General features: G+C 42.4%; 1 protein-coding gene across 1 annotated transcript in view; it reads right to left on the bottom strand.

The window, feature by feature from the left end:
* KIF15 (kinesin family member 15) overlaps window positions 1-24,836 on the bottom strand; it is a 169,351-nt gene that overhangs the window by 33,384 nt on the left and 111,131 nt on the right. Inside the window, exons 17-24 of the mRNA XM_077269093.1 lie at window positions 19,639-19,839; window positions 18,874-18,981; window positions 6,477-6,582; window positions 6,073-6,238; window positions 3,698-3,848; window positions 2,391-2,476; window positions 2,230-2,308; window positions 1,226-1,312 (exon numbers count right to left, since the gene is read on the bottom strand). Of these exons, the coding sequence (XP_077125208.1) occupies window positions 1,226-1,312; window positions 2,230-2,308; window positions 2,391-2,476; window positions 3,698-3,848; window positions 6,073-6,238; window positions 6,477-6,582; window positions 18,874-18,981; window positions 19,639-19,839 (984 nt within the window). The remainder of the gene's footprint in view (window positions 1-1,225; window positions 1,313-2,229; window positions 2,309-2,390; window positions 2,477-3,697; window positions 3,849-6,072; window positions 6,239-6,476; window positions 6,583-18,873; window positions 18,982-19,638; window positions 19,840-24,836) is intronic.

Below are 24,836 nucleotides of genomic sequence, written 5' to 3'. Positions count from 1 at the left end.
GCAGCGTCTGACAGGCAGGGAGGAGACATGCCAGCTCCTGCTCTTAGCAGGTGCTAACAGGTCACCTTCCCTGAACGACCCTGCGACCATCTTGTGGCCCGAGGTTACCATGGAAATCATCGGCACAACAAGATCGCATTGTTTTTTCCATCACAGTGTGCAGTGTAAACTGAGTGCCAGTGAAATGCATGCTGCCCCTTGCAGTTTGCTCTTCAGAGGTACACGTGATGATCTGAGACCAAATCTGTCATGTAGCCCTAATCTATGCATTTATGGCAACCAAGAGGACTTGAGCTCTATAGCGCCACCTGCCTGAGCTGGTATGTCACTCTCCACAAGGAGAAACCTTACCCCTTAGACCTCAGTCCAGAGCCTCTCACCTAGCCAAATCCGTTCTCATGCTTCGCACTGACGAAGGCCAATAGCCCAAAACACTGTGTCTGCGAATTGAGATACTGATTTGGCTTTTATACTAAGTCAGATTGCACGACTTGTTGGTTGTGACTTGTAGGATCGCTACTTCCAACAGGGGGCGCTGTAGAGTTCAAGTAGTCTTTCCCTGAAGAGGCAATTTGCATATTAAATTTCCCAGAGGAGCATTGCACGGCGAATAAGCCTCCTTACCTTGACAAGCCAGAGCTGGTATGTCACTCTCCACAAGGAGAAACCTTACCCCTTAGACCTTTATGGCAACCAGACTTTAAATAAACAATCTGCCCTCCAACTCAAAGCCGACTTGCAAAACGCTGATGGAGGAGATGGGTAAAAGCAGCTAACCGAGCCATGCTCTTACCAAACAACCATTTAAAAGTGTGTTCTATTTATGGAAGGTGTGAACAAAGCCTAAGGGCCAGTTTACACAGACCGACCAGCAGCAAAATACAGTTCGGCAGTCAATTGATTTCCTCCTTACACAAGCAGACTAAAGTAAACAATGCATGTTCAGCGATCCATATTAGATTGCTCAGTGCACATAGGCTGCCATTATTCTCAGCAGTGCGAGTCCTGTTTACACAGGACAATGAACAAATGAGAACGACAATTGTGTTGCTTTAAAGATTATTTCATCTGATGAACAAGTGTTTTGCATGTTTATTAGGTGATTAGCAACCTGTTTACGTGGCAAGGCGATAGTAAAAAGTTGCCGATTATCTGGCAGTGTAAATGCTCTTTAAACGTTTTCATAGGAAAACTATATTTTTGGTGGCGTTTTGGCATAACATACCTTATCTGAGGAACATTTTTTCTCCAGTTCATGGATGGTTTCTTTGGAAGAGATTAAGCCAAGTTCTAATGTCTGGAGATTGACAACCTGAAATGAGTAACATTGTATTTAATCTATTGTAATTGAATAGTATACATTAAGACTAAGTGCAATTCTGCATCCCTTCCGCGGGTATATCGCATGCAGAATTGGCATGCGTATTCCCGCTAAACACTAGCATAATTAGCTTGCAGAATGCTAGCGTTTTCCAAGCGATCTGTAGCATCACTTGGGAAACTGATTGACAGGTTGGTCACACTTGTCAAACATAGCGTTTGACAAGTGTGACCAATTTTTTACTCATCAATAGTAAAAAGTTCTGTTAAAAATAATAATAATAAAAAAAATTGTGATATTCTCACCTTCCGGCGTCCCCCGCAGCCTTCCGCTCCGTCAGTTTCCAGTAATGCCTCGCTGCAATGACCCCAGATGACATAGCGGTCTCGCGAGACCGCTACGTCATCACAGGACATTTTCGCAAGGCATTACTGGGAACGGGAAGCTGCGGGGGACGCCGGAAAGTGAGAATCACGATTTTTTGCTTACATTTTTTTTACAATTACATGGTTCCCAGGGCCTGGAGGAATCTCCTCTCCTCCACCCTGGGTACCAACCGCACATGATCCGCTTACCTGCATGGTGGGCATAGCCCCATGCGGAAAGTAAGCTGATCAATACATTCCTATGTGTGCTGAATCCCCTTGATTCCGCACAAAGAATGAACGTACTGTGTTTTTTTCCGGAATGCGATTCCGCCGCGGAAAAAAACGCAGCATGTGCACAAAAAATGCGGAATGCATTAAAAATTATGGGATGCTTATGTAAGCTCTTTTACTGTTTTTTTTTTTTTTTTTTCGGAAAACAGCCGAAAAAACGCTAAAAATCCTGAACGTGTGCACATAGCCTAAAAGTTTTTTTCAAAAGATATGTACGATATGTTCATAGTTGTCTGATTCACACATTACCTGCAGTTCACACTTTGTCAGAAGCTCAGAACATTGTTTCTTTAGATTCACATTCTCCTCCAGAACCTTCACCAGCTCCCTGCAAATAGTCATCTAAAGTTATAATTCTGCAGCTCCAGATACATTAGATTTGACTACATTATTTCTACTGTGTCACATACTTTGACTTGTTCTCCTTATCCTCCTCTAGCTGACATTTCAGGGTTTGTCTGTGCTCCTTTTCAGTTTCTAAAAGCTGCAGTAGATTCTGTTAAATAAAAAATATTTTTTTTTCCCTGAGTTTCATGCCATGTAAAAAGTGCTTACAGTGAACCAATTCAATTCATAATCTATTATAAACGGCCATACTACTTTATTTTTATGTCAGCAGTGTTTTATAGCGGATAGTCAACACCAAAATTGTCAACTTTAACATAAACAAAACCAAAGAAAAACAGATTCAGCATTTATCATATAGTAAATAAATAGTAAATAACATGGAGTACTTCGTTAAAAGTATTTTGATTAAAAAAAAAAAAAAAAGCATAAAAGTAATCTCACCGCGACAAGGTGTACCCAATCGGGATGGTGTTGTCCTGTCTCTAGAATACCTTACCTTTTGTCAGCCAACCACAGCGTAGAGAAGGGCAGAGCAGAACAAAGCCTGACTGTTCAGACACCTTCCCATGGGATTATAAAGGATTTGTAACAGTGTACTCATTGCACACCAACATTATTCGGTAATCTACAATCACAAGGTGACTGCAGAATTTTGACTAAAGCCCGGAAAGCCCCTTTAAAAAGACAACAGAAACCTATGCTTTCTGCTCTTCAAACAAATGCTGAACAACATTGTCAGGAAAGGGTGAGCATTATCTGAAGGGGAAACATCTTTGGCTTGTTTGGTCTTCATCGCAGACAGGTTAGGCTACGTTCACATTTGTGTTGTGCGGCGCAGCGTCGGCGACACAACGCACGCAAAACGCATGCACAACACAGCGTTTTGTGACGCATGCGTTCATTTTTTGCATGATTTTTGGTGCAGAAAAAACTGCATCATGCAGCGTCCTCTGCGCCCTGACAGTTGCGCCAAAATTACGCATGCGTCACAAAACACAAGACAACGCATGTCCATTTGCCCCCCATGTTAAATATAGGGGCGCATGACGCATGCGTCGCCCGACGCTGCGCCGCACAACGCTAATGTGAACGTAGCCTTAGTTGGGTAAGGTTTTCTGTAGCTTCTAGTGGTCACTATTGGGGGACTGCAGCTAAAGGAACCATATACCAATAAATCAGCCTTTAGAATTTTTGCAGAAAGCCTGTTGCCTTACAGCATTGTGAGAGGCACTGGAGAAGAACTTCAGCTCCTAGAACATGCACAGCAGAGTTCTTCATATATTCTCTGAGTGGATTGCAATACGTACCAGGATAATGTAAGTTGATATAAAAAAAATGCAAGATCCGGATATAAAACAAATGATCTTACGCCAAGTTCAGCTTTCAGTGTTTCATTCTCTCTCTTCCAATCAGAGAGCTCCTGCTTCAGTTGGTCAATCTCAAATTTCATCACTTCCTCTAAGTTGTCATATGCATCTTGGAGGGATCGCTTCTCCTCCAATAAAGTCTCATGTTCCAACCTAGTGTTTTTGGAAAAAATGATCTTCATTAATATAAAATGCATGAGACTATTTATATGAATTTTTGCTACCCAATTGCAACAAATTCAGTAAATGTCTGCAGACTAAATGGCTATAGTTAATCTTTGGAGTAAGCGTCACCTTGTGACGGGTATGTTCAAAAATTGCTTTTTTTGCTGCTTTCTTTCCTGCAGCCAAAGCCAGATCTCTTGGTAGACTTTCTTCAGGATCATAAAGTTCAACTTCCCTTAGACACTATGCAAGCATGAACAATGCAAGGTATTAGGCCACCAATGCAACACATATGTGAAACCATAAAACATTTTTGGAAAAAAAGGGCAAATTGATCAAATTATTTAGTGCAAAAAGATATTGACTATTGTGAACAAAAAAGTTCATGAAAAAATATATAATTACAAAATGCAACAGCAGCGTGGGGAGTTGAATTGGTCAGGAATAGTTTACCTAAGACAATGGCAGAGCATTTTGTAGGTTGGGCACTGTTTACTTCACACATTGGTCAGGGTCATCAAGTTTGTCAGGTATTGGTCAGGCCATGTTTAGTTTTACACATATCACTAATTTAATTAAACTGTACTAATCTTAACAGCCATTTTCATGTGAGGGAGGACACAAGACATTTTGATTTAAACTTGAGAAAAGTCACAAAAATAAATGGGTTTCACAGCGTTTTTCACTAAAAAAGCTGCAGAAACTGATGACAATGTTTTTTGCTGCATTTTTACTGCTTTTTCACACTCATTGCTCTGTATGGGTGAAAAAACGCTGAAAAAAAAAGACATGCTGCAGTTTGCAAAAACGCAGCAGTTTTGAAATTCAGTCAGGGAAAAAAAAACAACAACGTGTGTGCATGAGATTTCTGAAATCTCATAGCTTTTGCTGGTACTGTAAAAAGCAGGGAACTTGTCAGCAGTTTTCTATAATGCTGTAGATAAGCCCCGGTCCATCCTAAAAGATAAAGAAAAATAAGTTTTATTATACTCACCCACCTTCTTGCGATGCCACCCTCCTGTTGCTTCATCGCTCCCCGTCATTGCACTCCTGCGCAGGAGTTCTTATCTGCCCTGTTGAGTGAGGAGTAAAGTACTGCAGTGCACAGGCGCTGGTCCGCTCTGAACTTTCCCGGCGCCTGCGCACTGCAGTACTTTGGTCTGCCCTCCGCAAGGCAGATAAGTACGCATGCGCAGGAGCGTGACGCCGTCGAGCGATGAGGCAACCAGGAGGGCGGTATCACAAGAAGGAGGAAGGCCTCGGACCTGCAACATCCATCGGACCGGACCGCCCCCCCCTCCTTGGGTGAGTATAATAAAACTTATTTTTCTCATCTTTCAGGAGGAACCAGGGACTTATCTACAGTATTATAGAATGCTGTAGATAAGCCTTGAAAGGCAGTGGCCGTATTTTATATCGACCAAAACTGCTGACAGGCTCGCTTTAATTTGCCTAAAAAAGCAGCAAAAATGCATCATGTGAACATTGTAATATTAGACTATCACTGTTCTGCATAACCCAACTGTCCCAGATCCAGCGGGAATGTCACAAATTGAGGGAGCGGTCCCACGAGGTCGGGGTTCTGTTTTATCTGTGACCTGAGGGCACAGATACAGGTGACAATAGTGGAGCAAGGTGCCGACAGGTACTTTATGCACTGTTCAGTTCATGTCCTGCCAGGTCCTATGGGTTTCATTACATTCTCAGGTCACGAGACTAGGCAACTGGGATGAGGAACAGGACAATGGTAAGCTGTGGGCACGTGCGTTGGCGAGGCAGAACTATGTGTGGCGCGAATCATAGTGTGTGTGTCGAGATTCTACTGTGAGTGGGGGGGGATTATATTATGGGGACATTCTTATACTGTGTGCGGGGAATACATTATGGGGACATTATTATACTGTTTGTAGTGGGCACTGCAGGGACCTTATAAGGTTTCATTATGCTGCATGTGGGGGAATTATACAATGCGTAAGGGGCACTATAAAGAGGTTTGGCACTGTGTGGGAACACTAATGGTTTTCACTAGGAAGAATATTTCTGTGTGGCCTGGCTTAGTGTAAAAAAAAATTACCGCAGAGTACAATACACACCACGTTGGGTCTCTCTTATGATTCAAAGTTGGGTGGTATGACTGTTCAATGATACAAGGTGTTAGACTAGGAGAAAGTCCTATAGTACTTATGTGCCACTCCGATTCACTAGGTAATACCTGACATTATCCAGTTGCAGCTGGACATTGATGTGTCGGTCAGACAGATGGCTCATCTCTTTCTCTTGCTTTTCCTTGAACAGACTGTACTCCATCTTCACAGCACGAAGCTCGCGGTCTGCAGACTGAAGAACCACTCGCAGGTCATGGACCTCGCTTTTTAATACTAAAAAAAGAATCGACTCAGTAAAGAATAAATGACAACAATAAATGTCATAAGGTCTCAAGTGCTTGCACAGTGATGGGAAAGAAATCATTTGTGTTTCATACTGTTACCTGGTAAACATTACAAAGTTACATTCTAAGAATGTATGCCATGATGACTGAAAACTAAAAAGTGGCTATTGTAAAAAGAAGTGGCTACCTGAAGATCTACCCAAAACCTACAGTAGACAACAACTTACCGTCCTCATTGCTCTTAAACTCTTGTCTCTGTTTTTCAAAACCATTCATTTGTTCAAGAAGCTCCTGTTGCTTTGAGCTCCAGGTGGCTTTTTCTGAAGTAAAGAGCTGTAAGGACATAAATATGGCATAAAAAACAAAACAAGTAATTTAACCCCTTAGTGACAGCCAATTTGGTACTTAACCCCTTAACCCCCGAGGGTGGTTTGCACGCTAATGACCGGGCTAATTTTTAAAGTTCTGACCACTGTCCCTTTAGGAGGTTATAACTCTGGAACGCTTGCTTGGATCCCACTGATTCGGACATTGTTTTCTCATGACATATTTTACTTCACGTTAGTGGTAAAATTTCTTTGATATGACTTGCGTTTATTTGTGGAAAAAAAAACAAAACGGAGATTTGGCAAAAATGTAGCTATTTTCCAACTTTGAATTTTTATGCCCTTAAATCACAGATATGCGACACAAAATACTTAATAAGTAACATTTCCCACATGTCTACTTTACATGAGCACAATTTTGGAACCAAATTTTTTTTTTTTTGTTAGGGAGTTATTGTGAATTCTGCTTTTGCGCTCCCTCCGGTGGTTGTAGGTGGTAATGCAGTTGTCCCTGAGTTGCAGTCCTGGTCAGGTGTTTCTGCTAATTGCAGTTCTGACTGGGGTATTGGCTTGCAGGATTCATTAGTCCTTGCCAGTTGTCCATTGTTTTTGGAGGTTTTGTCCTTGCCTGGTTCCTTCTGCCTTCCTGCCAAATCTGCAAAGATAAGTGTCTGGTTTTTGTGGAACACATGCTGTGTGCTTAACAATTTAGTGCTATTCAGTGTCTTTTTGTCCAGCTTAGATTGTATCAGTATTTTCTCAGTCTTGTTGGATTCTCAGGAGTTGCAGATATACATTCCATGTCTTTAGTTAGATTGTAGAACTTTTTGTATTTTCTGCTGTGGATATTTTTAGAGTTTTAATACTGACCGCTTAGTATTCTGTCCTATCTTTCCCTGTTTAGCTAGAGTGGCCTCTTTTGCTGAAATCTGTTTTCTGCCTGTGTGTGTCTTTCCTCTCCTATTCACAGTCAATATTTGTGGGGGGCTGCCTACCCTTTGGGGTTCTGCTCTGAGGCAAGTTAGTATTCCTATTTCTATCTATAGGGGTATTTAGTCCTCCGGCTGTGTCGAGGTGTCTAGGGTTTTGTTAGGCACACCCCACGGCTACTTCTAGTTGCGGTGTTAGTTCAGGGTTTGCGGTCAGTATAGATTCCACTTCTCTTGAGAAAGTCTCATGCGGCTCCAAAGTCACCGGATCATAACAGTACAACTGGCCAATAAGGAGTTAAATGCATCTCAGAAGAAGGGAAAAAAGGTGTTGAGTCATTTTTTTTTTTCTGTAGTGTGCTTTGCCTGTTCTTCCCTCTTTTTCTCTGGGTGGCTGAGGAGTCTTGTGTTAGCATGGATGTTCATGAATTAGCTTCTCGTGTAGACCAGCTTGCTGCTAGGGTGCAGGGAATTTCTGATTATATTGTTCAGACTCCTGTTTTGGAGCCGAAGATTCCTACTCCTGATTTGTTTTTTGGTGACAGGTCTAAATTTCTGAGTTTTAAAAACAACTGTAAACTGTTTTTTGCTTTGAGACCTCGATCCTCTGGTGATTCCATTCAGCAGGTTAAAATCGTTATTTTCCTGCTGCGTGGCGATCCACAGGATTGGGCATTTTCTCTGGAATCTGGGAGTCCTGCTTTGCTTAATGTAGATTCCTTTTTGCAGGCTTTAGGACTATTGTATGATGAACCTAATTCTGTGGATCAAGCGGAGAAGACCTTGTTGGTTCTGTCTCAGGGCCAAGAGGCGGCAGAATTGTATTGTCAGAAATTTAGAAAATGGTCTGTGTTGACTAAATGGAATGATGATGCTTTGGCGGCAATTTTCAGAAAGGGTCTTTCTGAATCCGTTAAAGATGTTATGGTGGGGTTTCCCACGCCTGTCGGTCTGAGTGATTCTATGTCTCTGGCCATTCAGATTGATCGGCGCTTGCGGGAGCGCAGAACTATGCGTACTGTGGCGTTGTCCTCAGAGCAGAGTCCTGAGCCAATGCAGTGTGATAGGATTCTGTCTAGAACAGAACAACAAGGATTCAGACGTCAAAATAAGTTGTGTTATTATTGTTGTGGCGACGCTTCTCATGTCATTTCAGTCTGCCCTAAGCGGACAAAGAAGATCGCTAGTTCATTTACCATCAGTACTGTACAACCTAAATTTCTGTTATCTGTGTCCCTGATCTGCTCATTGTCATCAGTTTCTGTCATGGCGTTTGTGGATTCAGGCGCCGCTTTGAACTTAATGGACTTTGAGTTTGCCAGGCGTTGTGGTTTTCCCTTGCAGCCTTTGCAGAACCTTATTCCTTTAAGGGGCATTGATGCTACACCTTTGGCTAAAAATAAGCCCCAGTTTTGGACTCAGGTGACCATGCGCATGGCGCCAGCCCATCAGGAAGATTGTCGATTTCTGGTGTTGCATAATTTGCATGATGCTATCGTGCTGGGTTTTCCGTGGTTGCAGGTACATAATCCTGTGTTGGATTGGAAGTCTATGTCTGTGACTAGTTGGGGTTGTCAGGGGGTTCATAATGAGGTTCCTTTAATGTCCATCTCCTCTTCTTCCTCTTCCGAAATTCCAGAGTTTTTGTCTGATTTTCAGGATGTATTCGATGAGCCCAAGTCCAGTTCTCTTCCACCACACAGGGACTGCGATTGTGCTATTGATTTGATTCCAGGCTGTAAGTTTCCTAAGGGCCGACTTTTCAACCTGTCTGTGCCTGAACATAGCGCTATGCGGAGTTATGTTAAGGAGTCTTTGGAGAAAGGGCATATTCGGCCATCTTCTTCACCGATGGGAGCAGGTTTTTTTGTTGCCAAGAAGGATGGCTCCTTGAGACCCTGTATTGATTATCGCCTCTTGAATAAGATCACGGTCAAATTTCAATACCCTTTACCCTTGCTTTCCAATTTGTTTGCCGGGATTAAGGGGGCTAGTTGGTTTACAAAGATTGACCTTCGGGGGGCTTATAATCTTGTTCGTATTAAGCAGGGTGATGAATGGAAACCTGCGTTCAATACGACCGAAGGCCATTTTGAATACCTTGTGATGCCGTTCGGGCTCACTAATGCTCCATCTGTTTTTCAATCTTTCATGCATGATATCTTCCGGACTTATTGATAAATTCTTGATTGTATATGTGGACGATATTTTGATTTTTTCTGATGATTGGGAGTCTCATGTGGAGCAGGTCAGGATGGTGTTTCAGATCCTTCGTGACAATGCTTTGTTTGTGAAGGGGTCTAAGTGTCTCTTTGGGGTGCAGAAGGTTTCTTTCTTGGGTTTTATTTTTTCTCCATCTATTGAGATGGACCCGGTTAAGGTTCAGGCCATTCATGATTGGATTCAACCCACGTCCGTAAAGAGCCTTCAGAAATTTTTGGGTTTTGCAAATTTTTATCGCCGTTTCATTGCTAACTTTTCCAGCGTGGTTAAACCCTTGACCGATTTGACTAAGAAAGGCGCTGATGTGGCGAATTGGTCCTCTGCGGCTGTCTCTGCCTTTCAGAAGCTTAAACGTCGATTTACTTCTGCTCCGGTGTTGCGTCAGCCTGATGTTTCTCTTCCGTTTCAGGTTGAGGTTGACGCTTCTGAGATTGGGGCAGGGGCCGTTTTGTCTCAGAGGGATCCTGCTGGTTCCTTGATGAAACCGTGTGCCTTCTTTTCCCGTAAATTTTCGCCTGCTGAACGCAATTATGTCGTCGGCAATTGGGAGTTGTTAGCTATGAAGTGGGCGTTTGAGGAGTGGCGACATTGGCTTGAGGGAGCTAAGCACCGTATTGTGGTCTTGACCGATCATAAGAATCTGATTTACCTCGAGTCTGCCAAACGGTTGAATCCTAGTCAGGCTCGATGGTCTTTGTTTTTTTTCCCGTTTTGATTTTGTGATCTCGTATCTTCCGGGTTCTAAGAATATTAAGGCTGATGCCCTTTCTAGGAGCTTTTTGCCTGATTCTCCTGAGGTCCTTGAACCGGTCGGTATTTTGAAAGAAGGGGTGGTTCTTTCTGCCATTTCCCCTCATTTACGACGGGTTCTTCAGGAATTTCAGGCTGACAGACCTGACCGCTGTCCAGTGGGGAAACTGTTTGTTCCTGACAGATGGACTAGTCCAGTGATTTCTGAGGTTCATTGTTCTGTGTTGGCTGGTCATCCAGGTATTTTTGGTACCAGAGACGTGGTTGGTAGGTCCTTTTGGTGGCCTTCTTGATCACGTGATGTGCGTTCTTTTGTGCAGTCCTGTGGGACTTGTGCGCGGGCCAAGCCTTGTTGTTCCCGTGCTAGTGGGTTGCTTTTGCCGTTCCCTGAGAGGCCTTGAACGCATATTTCTATGGATTTTATTTCTGATCTTCCGGTTTCCCAGAAGATGTCGGTTATCTGGGTTGTTTGTGACCGGTTTTCTAAGATGGTTCATTTGGTGTCTTTGCCTAAATTGCCTTCCTCCTCAGATTTGGTTTCGTTGTTTTTCCAGCATGTGGTTCGTTTGCATGGTATTCCGGAGAATATTGTGTCTGACAGAGGTTCCCAGTTTGTTTCTAGGTTTTGGCGAGCCTTTTGTGCTAGGCTGGGCATTGATTTATCTTTTTCCTCTGCATTTCATCCTCAGACAAATGGCCAAACCGAGCGAACTAATCAGACCTTGGAGACTTATTTGAGATGCTTTGTGTCTGCTGATCAGGATGATTGGGTGGCCTTTTTGCCATTGGCCGAGTTTGCCCTTAATAATCGGGCTAGTTCGGCTACTTTGGTTTCGCCTTTTTTTTTTTTTTTTGTAATTTTGGTTTTCATCCTCGTTTTTCTTCTGGGCAGGTTGAGCCTTCTGACTGTCCTGGTGTGGATTCTGTGGTTGACAGGTTGCAGCAGATTTGGACTCATGTGGTAGACAATTTGGTGTTTTCTCAGGAGAAGGCTCAACGTTTTGCTAACCGTCGTCGGGGTGTTGGTTCCCGGCTTCGTGTTGGGGATCAGGTCTGGTTGTCTTCCAGTCATGTTCCTATGTAAGTTTCTTTTCCTAAGTTTAAGCCTCGGTTTATTGGTCCTTATGGGATTTCTGATTATTAATCCGGTGTCTTTTCGATTGGCGCTTCCGGCCTCTTTTGCTATCCATAATGTCTTCCACAGATCTTTATTGCGGAAATATGTGGTACCCGTTGTTCCCTCTGTTGATCCTCCGGCCCCTGTGTTGGTTGATGGGGAGTTGGAGCATGTGGTTGAGAAGATTTTGGATTCTCGTTTTTCAAGGCGGAGGCGTCAGTATCTTGTCAAATGGAAGGGTTATGGCCAGGAGGATAATTCTTGGTTTTTTGCCTCTGATGTCCATGCTGCTGATTTGGTTCATGCTTTTCATCTGGCTCGTCCTGATCGGCCTGGGGGCTCTGGTGAGGGTTCGGTGACCCCTCCTCAAGGGGGGGGGGGTACTGTTGTGAATTCTGCTTTTGGACTCCCTCCGGTGGTTGTAGGTGGTAATGCAGTTGTCCCTGAGTTGCAGTCCTGGTCAGGTGTTTCTGCTAATTGCAGTTCTGACTGGGGTATTTAGGCTTGCAGGATTCATTAGTCCTTGCCAGTTGTCCATTGTTTTTGGAGGTTTTGTCCTTGCCTGGTTCCTTCTGCCTTCCTGCCAAATCTGCAAAGATAAGTGTCTGGATTTTGTGGCACACATGCTGTGTGCTTAACAATTTAGTGCTATTCAGTGTTTTTTTGTCCAGCTTAGATTGTATCAGTATTTTCTCAGTCTTGTTGGATTCTCAGGAGTTGCAGATATACATTCCATGTCTTTAGTTAGATTGTAGAACTTTTTGTATTTTCTGCTGTGGATATTTTTAGAGTTTTAATACTGACCGCTTAGTATTCTGTCCTATCTTTCCCTGTTTAACTAGAGTGGCCTCTTTTGCTGAAATCTGTTTTCTGCATGTGTGTGTCTTTCCTCTCCTATTCACAGTCAATATTTGTGGGGGGCTGCCTATCCTTTGGGGTTCTGCTCTGAGGCAAGTTAGTATTCCTATTTCTATCTATAGGGGTATTTAGTCCTCCAGCTGTGTCGAGGTGTCTAGGGTTTTGTTAGGCACACCCCACGGCTACTTCTAGTTGCGGTGTTAGTTCAGGGTTTGCGGTCAGTATAGATTCCACTTCTCCTGAGAAAGTCTCATGCGGCTCCAAAGTCACCAGATCATAACAGTTATAAGGGTTAAAAGCTGATCAGCGATTTCTCATTTTTACAACACCATTTTTTTTTTACGGACCACATCACATTTGAAGCCACTTTGAGGGGTCTATATGATAGAAAATTCCCAAAAGTGACACCATTCTAACCACATTCAAGAAGTTTATTAACCCTTCAGGTGCTTCACAGTAATTTTTGGAATGTTTAAAAAAACAAAAAAAACAAACAACATTTAACTTTTTTTTTCACAAAAAATTTACCTCAGATCCAATTTGTTATATTTCACCAAGGGTAACAGGACAAATTGGACCCCAAAGGTTGTTGTGCAATTTGTCCTGAGTACGCTGATACCCCATGTGGGGGGAACCACCGTTTGGGCGCATGGCAGAGTTCGGAAGGAGCGCCGTTTTGGAATGCAGACTTTGATGGAATGGTCTGCGGGCATCATGTTGCGTTTGCAGAGCCACTGATGTACCTAAACAGTATAAACCCCCGACAAGGGACCCGATATTGGAAACTAGACCCCCAGGGAACTTATCTAGATGTGTTGTGAGAACTTTGAACTCCCAAGTGTTTCACTAAAGTTTAGAACGCAGAGCCGTGAAAATAAAAAATAATTTTTTTCCAGCAAAAATGATTTTTTAGCCCCCAAAAGTTGTTGTCCCATTTGTCCCAAGTACGCCGATACCCCATATGTGGGGGTAAACCAATGTTTGGGCGCACAGCAGAGCTCGGAAGAGAAGGAGCTCCATTTTACTTTTTCAATGCAGAATTGGCTGGAATTGAGATCGGACGCGATGTCTTGTTTGGAGAGCCTAATGATGTGCCTAAACAGTGGAAACCCCCAACCCTAACCCCAACACACCCCTAACCCTAGTCCCAACCCTAACGACACCCTTAACCCCAACACACCCCTAACCAAAACACACCCCTAACCCTAATCCCAACCCTAAACACACCCCTAATCCTGACACACCCCTAACACTAATCCCAACCCTAACCCCAACCGTAATCCAATCCCTAACCCCAACCCTAACTTTAGCCCCAACCCTAATGGGAAAATTGAAATAAATATTTTTTTATTAATTTTATTATTTTTCCCTAACTAAGGCTGTGATAATGGGGGGTTTGATTTACTATTTATAGCAGGTTTTTATGTTTGGCAGCTGTCACACACTAAAAGACGCTTTTTATTGCAAAAAAAAAGTTTTTGCATCACTATATTTTTCAATACTATGGCCCACAGAGTCATGTGAGGTCTTGTTTTTTGCGGGACGAGTTGACGTTTGTATTATGTGTGGGCACCCTTACTGAGCAGGTATCTGGATGGGTAGAGGGTGTTCTTAAACCCTTGGTAAAGGACACACCTGACCTACTGAATAAACTATCAGCAATAGGTCCTCTACCAGAAGGAACCATCCTGGCCACCATGGATGTGGAATCTTTGTACTCCAATATCCCACACCAGGATGGATTAAATGCCTGCAAATTCTTCCTGGAAAACACAGGGACTGATGCAAATTCTGTGGTGAAACTTATAAAATTCATCCTCACCCACAATTACTTTGAGTTTGACAAGAAGATCTATCTACAGGAGACTGGCACAGCAATGGGAAGTAAAATGGACCCACAGTATGCAAATCTGTTCATGGCCAAGCTTGAAAGCGACTTTTTGTCCTCATGTCCCATCAGGCCTCTGGCGTACTACCGCTACATTGATGACATTTTAATCATCTTGACGGAGTCTGAGCCACAGCTAAAGATGTTCCATGAACAGTTTAATCAATTTCATCCCACCATCAACTTGACACTCAACTACTCATGCACTGAAATTAACTTTCTGGACACCATCATTAAGCTGCAGAACAATAAAATAGAGACATCACTGTATCAGAAGCCAATCGACCGTCCAACATACCTTAAATGGGACAGTTTCCATCCAAAACACAAAAAACTCCATTGTCTACAGCCAAGCCATCAGATACAATCGTATATGTTCCAACCCAATGGATAGAGATGAACACCTGGGTCGCCTCAGAAAGACCTTTTTGAATCAGGGCTACCATCCAAGAACAATTGAAAATCAGATCACAAGAGCCACCAGAATAACAAGGAATCACCTGCTACATTACAAAACTAAAGAAGAAAATAACCGGGTACCTCTAGTAGTTACCTACAATCCAAATCTGGAGGCGCTAAGGGGAGCTGCACGGAAATTACAACCTTTACTGCAAAAAGATGCCCGATTACAATCCATTTTTCCAGACTCCCCACTACTGTGTTTTAGGCAGCCCCCAAATCTAAAAAGCATCATTGTCAAGAGCTCCTTGTCCTCTCCAACAGCTGCAGGTACTTTTCCCTGCAACCAGAAAAAATGTAAAACCTGTCCATTTATAATGACCACCGACAAGATAAAGATCCCCAACTCACATCAGGACTACAAGATACCAGGTACATTCAGCTGCGTCACTTCTAATGTGGTGTACCTAATTATTTGTACTAAATGTCCAACTGGGGGTCTGTATGTGGGGGAGACAGGGCAGAAACTGAGAACAAGGATGAACTCTCGTCGCCATACAATAAGAGAAAAAAGAATGATCTACCTGTGGCAATACATTTCTGTCTCCCAAATCATAACATTATGAACATGAAATTACTTGTATTAAAGGGTAACTTCAAATCGCAGAAAGAGAGGAGAGTCTGGGAATATAAACTGATGACGACCTTTGACACTCTAAATGCAGGAATGAATGTGTCACACAGTTGATGTAAAAATACATAAATTCAACTACAACTAAGGAACTTGCCCATCAGACCATATGGGGTCATCACAACAGACCCTAATCACAGGACAATAAAACAATCCTTATCTAAGAATTGGCCCAATATTTATGGACGTAACTGTTTATCACCCATGGTAATTCTGCTTCATGTCACCTGGCTTATCCATGGTTTTTTTTTTCCCTCTCCCTTTTTTTTTTCCCCCCTATACTATGTTGTGCATAAATATGTGATTCTTCAGAATTTGTTTTAGTCTTTGCCTGATGAAGAGACGTATGTAGTCTCGAAAGCTTGCAATTTGTTACCATCTTTTCAGTTAGCCATTAAAAGGTATCAACCACTGAGGACTCTCAATTCTAAATATTTTTCTATCTACTGGCTAACACGGTACCAAGATATATCTCTTTCCGTTTGTATTGGTAACATTTTCGGGCACATGACATTTTTTGATCGCTTTTTATTACGATTTTAAGGAGGCAGAATGAACAAAAACCAGCAATTCATGAATTTCTTTGTGGGGGGGGGGGCATTTATACCGTTCCATGTGTGGTAAAATTGATAAAGCAGCTTTATTCTTTGGATTAGCACGATTACAGCGATACCTCATTTATATCTTTTTGTTTTGGTGCTTTTATACAATAACTATTTTATATAAAAAATTGTTTTTGCATCGCTTTATTCTGAGAGCTATAACTTTTTTATTTTTTGCTGATGACGCTGTATGGCGGCTCGGGTTTTTTGCGGGACAAGATGACGTTTTCAGCGGTACCAAGTTTATTTATATCCGTCTTTTTGATTGCGTGTTATTCTACTTTTTGTTTGGCAGTATGATGATAAAGCATTGCTTTTTGCCTTTTTTTTTTTTATGGTGTTCACTGAAGGGGTTAACTAGTGGGACAGTTTTATAGGTCAGGTCGTTACAGATGCGGCGATACTAAATGTGTACTTTTATTGTTTTTTCTTTTTATTTACATAGAGAAATGTATTTATTGGAAATTATATATATATATATATATATATATATATATATATATATATATATATATATATATATACACACACACACACACACACATATATATATTTTTTTTTTTTTCTTTATTTAGTAATTTTATAAAAAAATATTCTTACACAGTATATATATTTTTTTTTAACTTTTTGTCAGGGGTGGGACATCACTGTATAAAGTCAGATCGCTGACAAGCCACCTCCCTGCAGGACCCTGCAGGACCCCGTGGCCATCTTGGATCTGGGGGTTTGCAGGCAGGGAGAGCCTCAGAAAGTGATCGCATCGCATTGTTCTGAGGGTCTCAGGGAAGCACGCAAGCGGCCCCGTGTATGCCACCGGAACGATGCGATCAAAACGCCCAAGGTGTCAGCTGTGATAATTAGCTGACACACGGCCGTGATCCCCTGTTCGCGCGGCTGATTGCGTAGGACATACTATCCCGTCCATGGGATTTAAGTCCCAAGTCACATGGATGGGATAGTACATCCGATGGCAGAAAGGGGTTAATGACCAAGCCAATTTTTACAATTCTGACCACTGTCACTTTATGTGGTTATAATTCTGGAATGCTTCAACATATTCCACTGATTCTGAGAATGTTTTTTCGGGACATATTGCACTTCATGTTAGTGGTAGAATTTCTTCCATATAACTTGCGCTTATTTATGAAAAAAAACAAAAACAAATTTGGCAAACATTTTGCAATTTTCAAACTTTTAATTTTTGCACCCTTAAATCAGAGAGTGGTGTAACATAAAATAGTTAATACATAACATGTCAACTTTACATCAGCATAATTTTGAAAACAATTTTTTTTGTTAGGACGTTATAAGGGTTAAAAGTTGACCAGAGATTTCTCATTTTTCCAACAAAATTTACAAAACCATTTTTTAGGGACCACCTCACATTTGAAGTGAATTTCGGGGGTCAATATAACAGAAAAGACCCAAAAGTGACATTAAAAAAACTGCACCCCCCAAGGTGCACAAAACCACACTCAAGAAGTTTATTAACCCTTCAGGTGCTTCAAGAAAAATATAGCAATGTGGAAGGAAAAAAAAAAATGTACATTTTACCCTTCTCACAAAAAAATTACTTTGGAACTAATTTTTTACACGGGTATCAGGAGAAATTACACAACAAATTTTGTGGTCCATTTTCTCCTGAGTACACCAATACCCCGTATTTGTGGGAAAGCCACAGTTTGGGCGCATGGCAGGGCTCAGAAGGGAGGGAGCACGGTTTGACTTTTTGAACGGAAAATTGGCTGGAATCAATGTTGGCACCAGGTCGCGTTTGGAGAACCCCTGATGTACCTAAACAGTGGAACCCCACAATTCTAACTCCAACCTTTAACCCCAATCCACCCTTCCTAACCTAACGGAAAAATGGAAATAAATTTAAAAAAAATGTTTAATTTTTACCTAAGGGGGTGATAAAGGGGAGTTTGATTTACTATTTTTTTGTATTTTGATCACTGTGATAGGGTCTATCACAGTGATCAAAATGAACCAACAGGAAAAATGTCCGGGTGCTGGCTGGCCGTTCTGCGCATGCGCCCGCCATTTTCTTCCCAGAAGAAGATGCCACCAGCCAGGGGACTTCATGGGGGGATGCAGGGACAATAGAGGTACCGTGGGAGGGGATCAGGGGACCCCATTTCTCTCTCCTCTGATGTGCGATCACATCAGAGGAGAGAGAAATTAAATGGGAAATTGGACTTTTTTTTGCGGTCGCGGTTATTAACGGCGATCGCAACACTGGGGCTGGGAAAGGTCAGAGAGGCCTGGCGCCTGTGCACTGCAGTACTTAGCTCTGCCCTCAACAGGGCAGACAACGTACGCCTGCACCGGAGCCGCAGCGTGAATACAAGAAGATGGCGTCATCGTAAGAAGATGGCAGCCCCCGGACCGGACCGCGACGCCCATCGGATCGGACCGCCCGGCCAGGTGAGTATAATCTAACCTCTTTTTCTCATCTTTCAGGTTACATCGGGGGCTTATCTACAGCATTCCAGAATGCTGTAGATAAGCCTCTGATGCCGGAGGGCTTAGCTCACCTTCGATTTTGGGGGTGACAGGTTCCCTTTAAGGGATTTGGTCGCTTGTGCTATAGACAAAGGTATTGCAGTATATAGTGTAAATCATTGTCTCCTATGAAGCTTCACCTGCGGCAAAGCATCCTAGAAGCCCCAAGATGGCATCCATCTGGGCCTGCAGTAGGCCCCCAGTTGCCGTGGTAACCCATCGGTATCCCTTGCAATTGGGATACTGCAGGACATGATAACTCACCTTATTGCCAGTATAAATGATTCATGTGTGACATACCACACAATCAGTGCCATCAGTTTGCATTCTCCCTACCTCTTCCATCTGTGCTGAATGATGCTCCATCTTATTTAGCTGTTGCTGAAGCTTCAAGTTTTTGCTCTCTTCTTCATCCAGCTTGGCTTGTAAAGTTGTCACTTGTTCCTGGAAAAGTCCAATAATTATAAATATATTACCAATACTAGTCTGTTGTGCTTGTAGGCTAAATCAAGACAAAATTGCGGAACCAGCTCAGGGGTCCACTAATCAGCTACAAACCCACCATCCACACCTTCAGAGGCTGTCTGCCCTACCTATGTGATTACAGAGCACCCTGCTATTTACTTTTAACATGATGGGCAGTACCATGAATGTGGCTGAATTCTTAGATTTTGACAGGAGCTTCAATATTAACTAAAAATTTTGTATTCCTGAGACTTGCCATTTAAAATTATGCTACTGCCCCTCACAGTGAACAATTTTTCTTTTTTTCTGAATATGTTCAAAATTCTGCAGCGATTAACTTCTTAATGTAATTTTTATGCTTGGGTTTATCAGATACACAGTTACCAAATCCATGCATAGATAAATCTAAAATAAAACGTGCCGGCCAACTGGTTACCCATTGAACATAGTGTGCAGTGAGCTCCCATGCGCCTACTAGCTCCAGATTCAAAAGTTAGCATTGTGGGTCTGTGAAGGAGTATTGGAGCTAAAGAAACAGCAAAACACAATACTTCAATTTCAGTTAAGAAATTAGTTTTTTTTGTTTTACATAGTAGGAGAACCCCAATAGTGAGCTCTACTAAGTTTTCAGCATACCTGCACCATTCTTAGCTCCTCAGCAATAGCTTCATAGGCTTGTTCACTCATCTCTGGAGGGATGGGTTCATCAACAATATTGTCCAGATCATCTCCTCGTGACTTGGGTGTATCCATAAAGTCAGGCTGCAAGCAATCTGGGCTGGAACGTGGCACAAGTCGAGACCTCAGGTTGTAGGCTCTTGTGGGAGTCGTCATGTTCTAATAGCAGAAAAAAAAATTTTTGGAAGACCATGAAAGTGAAAACGGCTTTTCTCCCCAGGCGTAGACCTTTCCTGTGCACATAATGCTCCAAGTGGGTGCCTTGGCATGTACCTACATATGTGCTGTATAGCAAATGTACAGTGGCTTGCAAAAGTACTCAGCCCCTTGGCTTTTTACCCATTTTGTTACATTACCACCTCTGTGTAAATGTTTTTGTAATCTGATTTGCGTGTGATCCAAAATAGTCTAAGTATAAGTAATATATAGATTAATTCTATAGATATAATTTAATACCTAAAAATTGGCGTGTGCATATGTATTCCCACCTTTTGCTATAAATCCCCTACAAATTTTTGGTGCAAGCAACTCTATTCATAAGTCACAAGCTTATTGAAAGAAGTCCTCCACCTGTGCGAAGTTTAATTGTCACAATATATACATGCCTTTTCTGAAAGGCCACAGAGGCTGCAACACCATTAAGCAAGAGATACCACTAACCAAACAACAACATGAAGACCAAGGAAATATCCAAACATGACTCAAACACAACAAACCTGCCAAGAGAGGGCCACCCACCAACACACTCAGCCCAGGCAAAGAGGGCATTAATCAGAGAGGCAGCACAGAGACAAAAAGGTAACCCTGTAGGAGCTGCAAAGTTTACAAGTAGAGATTGGAGTATCTGTCCATATGACCAAAATAAGTCATACACTCCTTAATGTTGGCTTTTATGGAACAGTGAGCAGAAAAAAGCCTTTACTTATACACAAATTGTAAGGCTTGTTTTGAGTTTACTAAAAGACATGTAGGAGACTCTCCAAATGTATGGTAGAAGGTGCTGTGGTCAGATGGCACCAAAATTTAACTTTTGGCAATCAAGGTAAAAACTACCAACACAGCTCATCAGCCCAAGAACACAATCCCCACAGTAAAACATGGTGGGGGCAGCATCATGCTGTAAGGATGCTTTTCGGCAGCAGGGACAGGGAAAAAGGTCTGAGACGAGGGAAAGATGGATGGTGCGAAATACAAGGATAAACAGGTCCTTCTCAAAAAATTAGCATATAGTGTTAAATTTCATTATTTACCATAATGTAATGATTACAATTAAACTTTCATATATTATAGATTCATTATCCACCAACTGAAATTTGTCAGGTCTTTTATTGTTTTAATACTGATGATTTTGGCCTACAACTCCTGATAACCCAAAAAACCTGTCTCAATAAATTAGCATATCAAGAAAAGGTTCTCTAAATGACCTATTACCCTAATCTTCTGAATCAACTAATTAACTCTAAACACATGCAAAAGATACCTGAGGCTTTTAAAAACTCCCTGCCTGGTTCATTACTCAAAACCCCCATCATGGGTAAGACTAGCGACCTGACAGATGTCAAGAAGGCCATCATTGACACCCTCAAGCAAGAGGGTAAGACCCAGAAAGAAATTTCTCAACAAATAGGCTGTTCCCAGAGTGCTGTATCAAGGCACCTCAATGGTAAGTCTGTTGGAAGGAAACAATGTGGCAGAAAACGCTGTACAACGAGAAGAGGTGACCGGACCCTGAGGAAGATTGTGGAGAAGGACCGATTCCAGACCTTGGGGAACCTGAGGAAGCAGTGGACTGAGTCTGGTGTGGAAAGGCGTGTGCAGGAAATGGGCTACAGGTGCCGCATTCCCCAGGTAAAGCCACTTTTGAACCATAAACAGCGGCAGAAGCGCCTGACCTGGGCTACAGAGAAGCAGCACTGGACTGTTGCTAAGTGGTCCCAAGTACTTTTTTCTGATGAAAGCAAATTTTGCATGTCATTCGGAAATCAAGGTGCCAGAGTCTGGAGGAAGACTGGGGAGAAGGAAATGCCAAAATGCCTGAAGTCCAGTGTCAAGTACCCACAGTCAGTGATGGTGTGGGGTGCCATGTCAGCTGCTGGTGTTGGTCCACTGTGTTTCATCAAGGGCAGGGTCAATGCAGCTAGCTATCAGGAGATTTTGGAGCACTTCATGCTTCCATCGGCTGAAATGCTTTATGGAGATGAAGATTTCATTTTTCAGCACGACCTGGCACCTGCTGACAGTGCCAAAACCACTGGTAAATGGTTTACTGACCATGGTATTACTGTGCTCAATTGGCCAGCCAACTCTCCTGACCTGAACCCCATAGAGAATCTGTGGGATATTGTGAAGAGAAAGTTGAGAGACGCAAGACCCAACACTCTGGATGAGCTTAAGGCCGCTATTGAAGCATCCTGGGCCTCCATAACATCTCAGCAGTGTCACAGGCTGATTGCCTCCATGCCACGCCGCATTGAAGCAGTCATTTCTGCCAAAGGATTCCCGACAAAGTATTGAGTGCATAACTGAACATTATTATTTGATGGTTTTTTTGTTTGTTATTAAAAAACACTTTTATTTGATTGGACGGGTGAAATATGCTAATTTATTGAGACAGGTTTTTTGGGTTATCAGGAGTTGTAGGCCAAAATCATCAGTATTAAAACAATAAAAGACCTGACAAATTTCAGTTGGTGGATAATGAATCTATAATATATGAAAGTTTAATTGTAATCATTACATTATGGTAAATAATGAAATTTAACACTATATGCTAATTTTTTTGAGAAGGACCTGTACTTGAGCTAAACCTGTTTCAGTCTGTCAGTGATTTGAGACCGGTACAGAGGTTCACCTTCCAACAAGACAATGACCCAAAGCATACTGCTAAAGCTACACTAGTGGTTTAACCCCTTAAGGACAGGGGTATTTCCATTTTTGTGTTTCCATTTTTTGCTCTCCTTCTTCCCACGGCCATAACTTTTTTATTTTTCCGTTAATATGGCCATGTGAGGGCTTGTTGTTTGTGGGACGAGTTGTATTTTTGAATGGAACCATTGATTTTACTATAGCATGTAATGGAAATTGGGGAAAAAAATTTGAAATGCGATGAAATTGCAAAAAAAAGTTCTCTTCCACAATTTTTTTGGGGGATTTTTTTTTACCATGTTTTCTAAATGCTAAAACTGACCCACCATTATGATTCTCCAGCTCATTACAAGTTCACAGACACCAAACATGTCTAGAATCTTTTTTTATTTAAGTAGTGAAAAAATAATCCAAAGGCTGTAAAAAAAAAAATAAATAAAAAAATAAATAAAAATAAAAAGGCCAATTTCCAAGACTGCAGCGTCTACACTTTTTGGGATCTGGGGCCGAGTGAGGGCTTATTTTTTGCGCACTGATCTGACGTTTTTATTGATATATTGGTGTACATACGATCTTTTGATCGCCTGTTATGGCATTTTATTGCATTGTTGCAGCAAACAGTGGCGTGGTGACATACTCACCTGCTCCTGGCGCTGTCCCTGCATGTCCCATGGTCTCCGGGCAGCTCTTCCTGTGTTCAGCGGTCACATGGTACCGCTCATTAAAGTAATGAATATGGACGCATATTCATTACTGTAATGAGCAGTATGTGACCGCTGAACACAGGAAGATGCCGCCGGCTCCCGGAGACCATCTGACAGTGAGATGCTGCCAGGGACTGCGTCGGGAGCAGGTGAGTATATAGGGGAGGTGAGCATTGCACGATAGTCACCTTCCTCGTTCCAACGCTGCGCGCTGCTCTGTCTTCCATCCTCTGCATTGACTGTTCAGGTCAGAGGGCGTGATGACGCGATTAGTGTGCACGCCGCCCTCTGCCTGAACAGTCAGTGCAGAGGATGGAAGACAGAGCGGCGCGTGGAACGAGGAAGGTGACTATCGCAAGTGCCAGGGGCCTGAGCGAAGAGAGGCGAGTATGTGATTTTTTTAATTTTAATCGCAGCAACACCATATGGGGCAAATGTATGGAGCATCGTATGGGGCCACAATGTATGGAGCATTGTATGGTGCCACAATGTATGGAGCATTGTATGGGGCCATAATGTATGGATTATCTTATGGGGCATAATGTGCGGAGTATCTTATTGGGCCATAATGTGTGGAGCATCTTATGGGACCATCAACCTTTATGCAGCATTGTATGGGGCAAATGTTTCTATGGAGCATCTTATGGGGCCATTATTAACCTTTGTGCAGCATAATATGGAGCATTATATGGGGCGTATTTTGTATGGAGCATCTTATGGGGCCCATCATGAACTGTATGGAGCATTATATGGGGCTCCTGATTCAATATGGATATTCAAAAACACTTAACCTACTGATGTCTCAATTAATTTTTACTTTTATTGGTATCTATTTTTTTTTTTGACATTCACTGGTAGCTGCTGCATTTTCCACCCTAGGCTTATACTCGAGTCAATAAGTTTTCCCAGTTTTTTGTGGCAAAATTAGGGGGGGGGGGGTCGGATTATACTCGGGTCGGCTTATACTCGAGTATATACGGTATGTGTATATGCGATTTTTTTTTTACTGTTATATTTTGAATGGGGCGAAAGGGGGATGATTTGAACTTAATATTTTTTAAAATTTTTTTTTTTGGGGAGACTAGAAGCTGCGATCATCCGATCGCTTGTGCTACAGCCCTGCTCTATGTAGCAGATATGCTCACTTGCTATGACAACCAGAGGGTTCTCCTGCTGACCCCTGGTTGTCATGCAACCCATTGGCGACCCCCGGTCATGTGACACATGCGCTGATGGGAGGAGGTAATGACGCGCTTCCTGCGCGTGTATGTAAAATGCCGCTGTCAGCGTTCGACAGAGGCATTTAACATGCTAACAGCCACGGGTAAATCGCAATTCCACCAGCAGCTGTTAGGAACACATGTCAACTGACCAGATCAGTTGTCATGTGCTGGAGCCTGCACCAAAACAGGTGGGAGGCGTGCAATGATGGACTCTGCCAGTCATTGGACGTTAAGGGGAAACGTGTAAATGTTTTGGAATGGCCTAGTCGAAGCCCAGACCTTAATCCAATTGAGAATATGTGGTCAAACATGAAGATAGATGGTTTCCTCTGGTGAACAATAAACTTGAAGCTGATGAAGAAGT

This window comes from Ranitomeya variabilis, chromosome 6 (assembly GCF_051348905.1).
Source record: "Ranitomeya variabilis isolate aRanVar5 chromosome 6, aRanVar5.hap1, whole genome shotgun sequence".
NCBI lineage: Eukaryota > Metazoa > Chordata > Amphibia > Anura > Dendrobatidae > Ranitomeya > Ranitomeya variabilis.
This window is presented reverse-complemented; position numbering and strand designations above follow the sequence as displayed.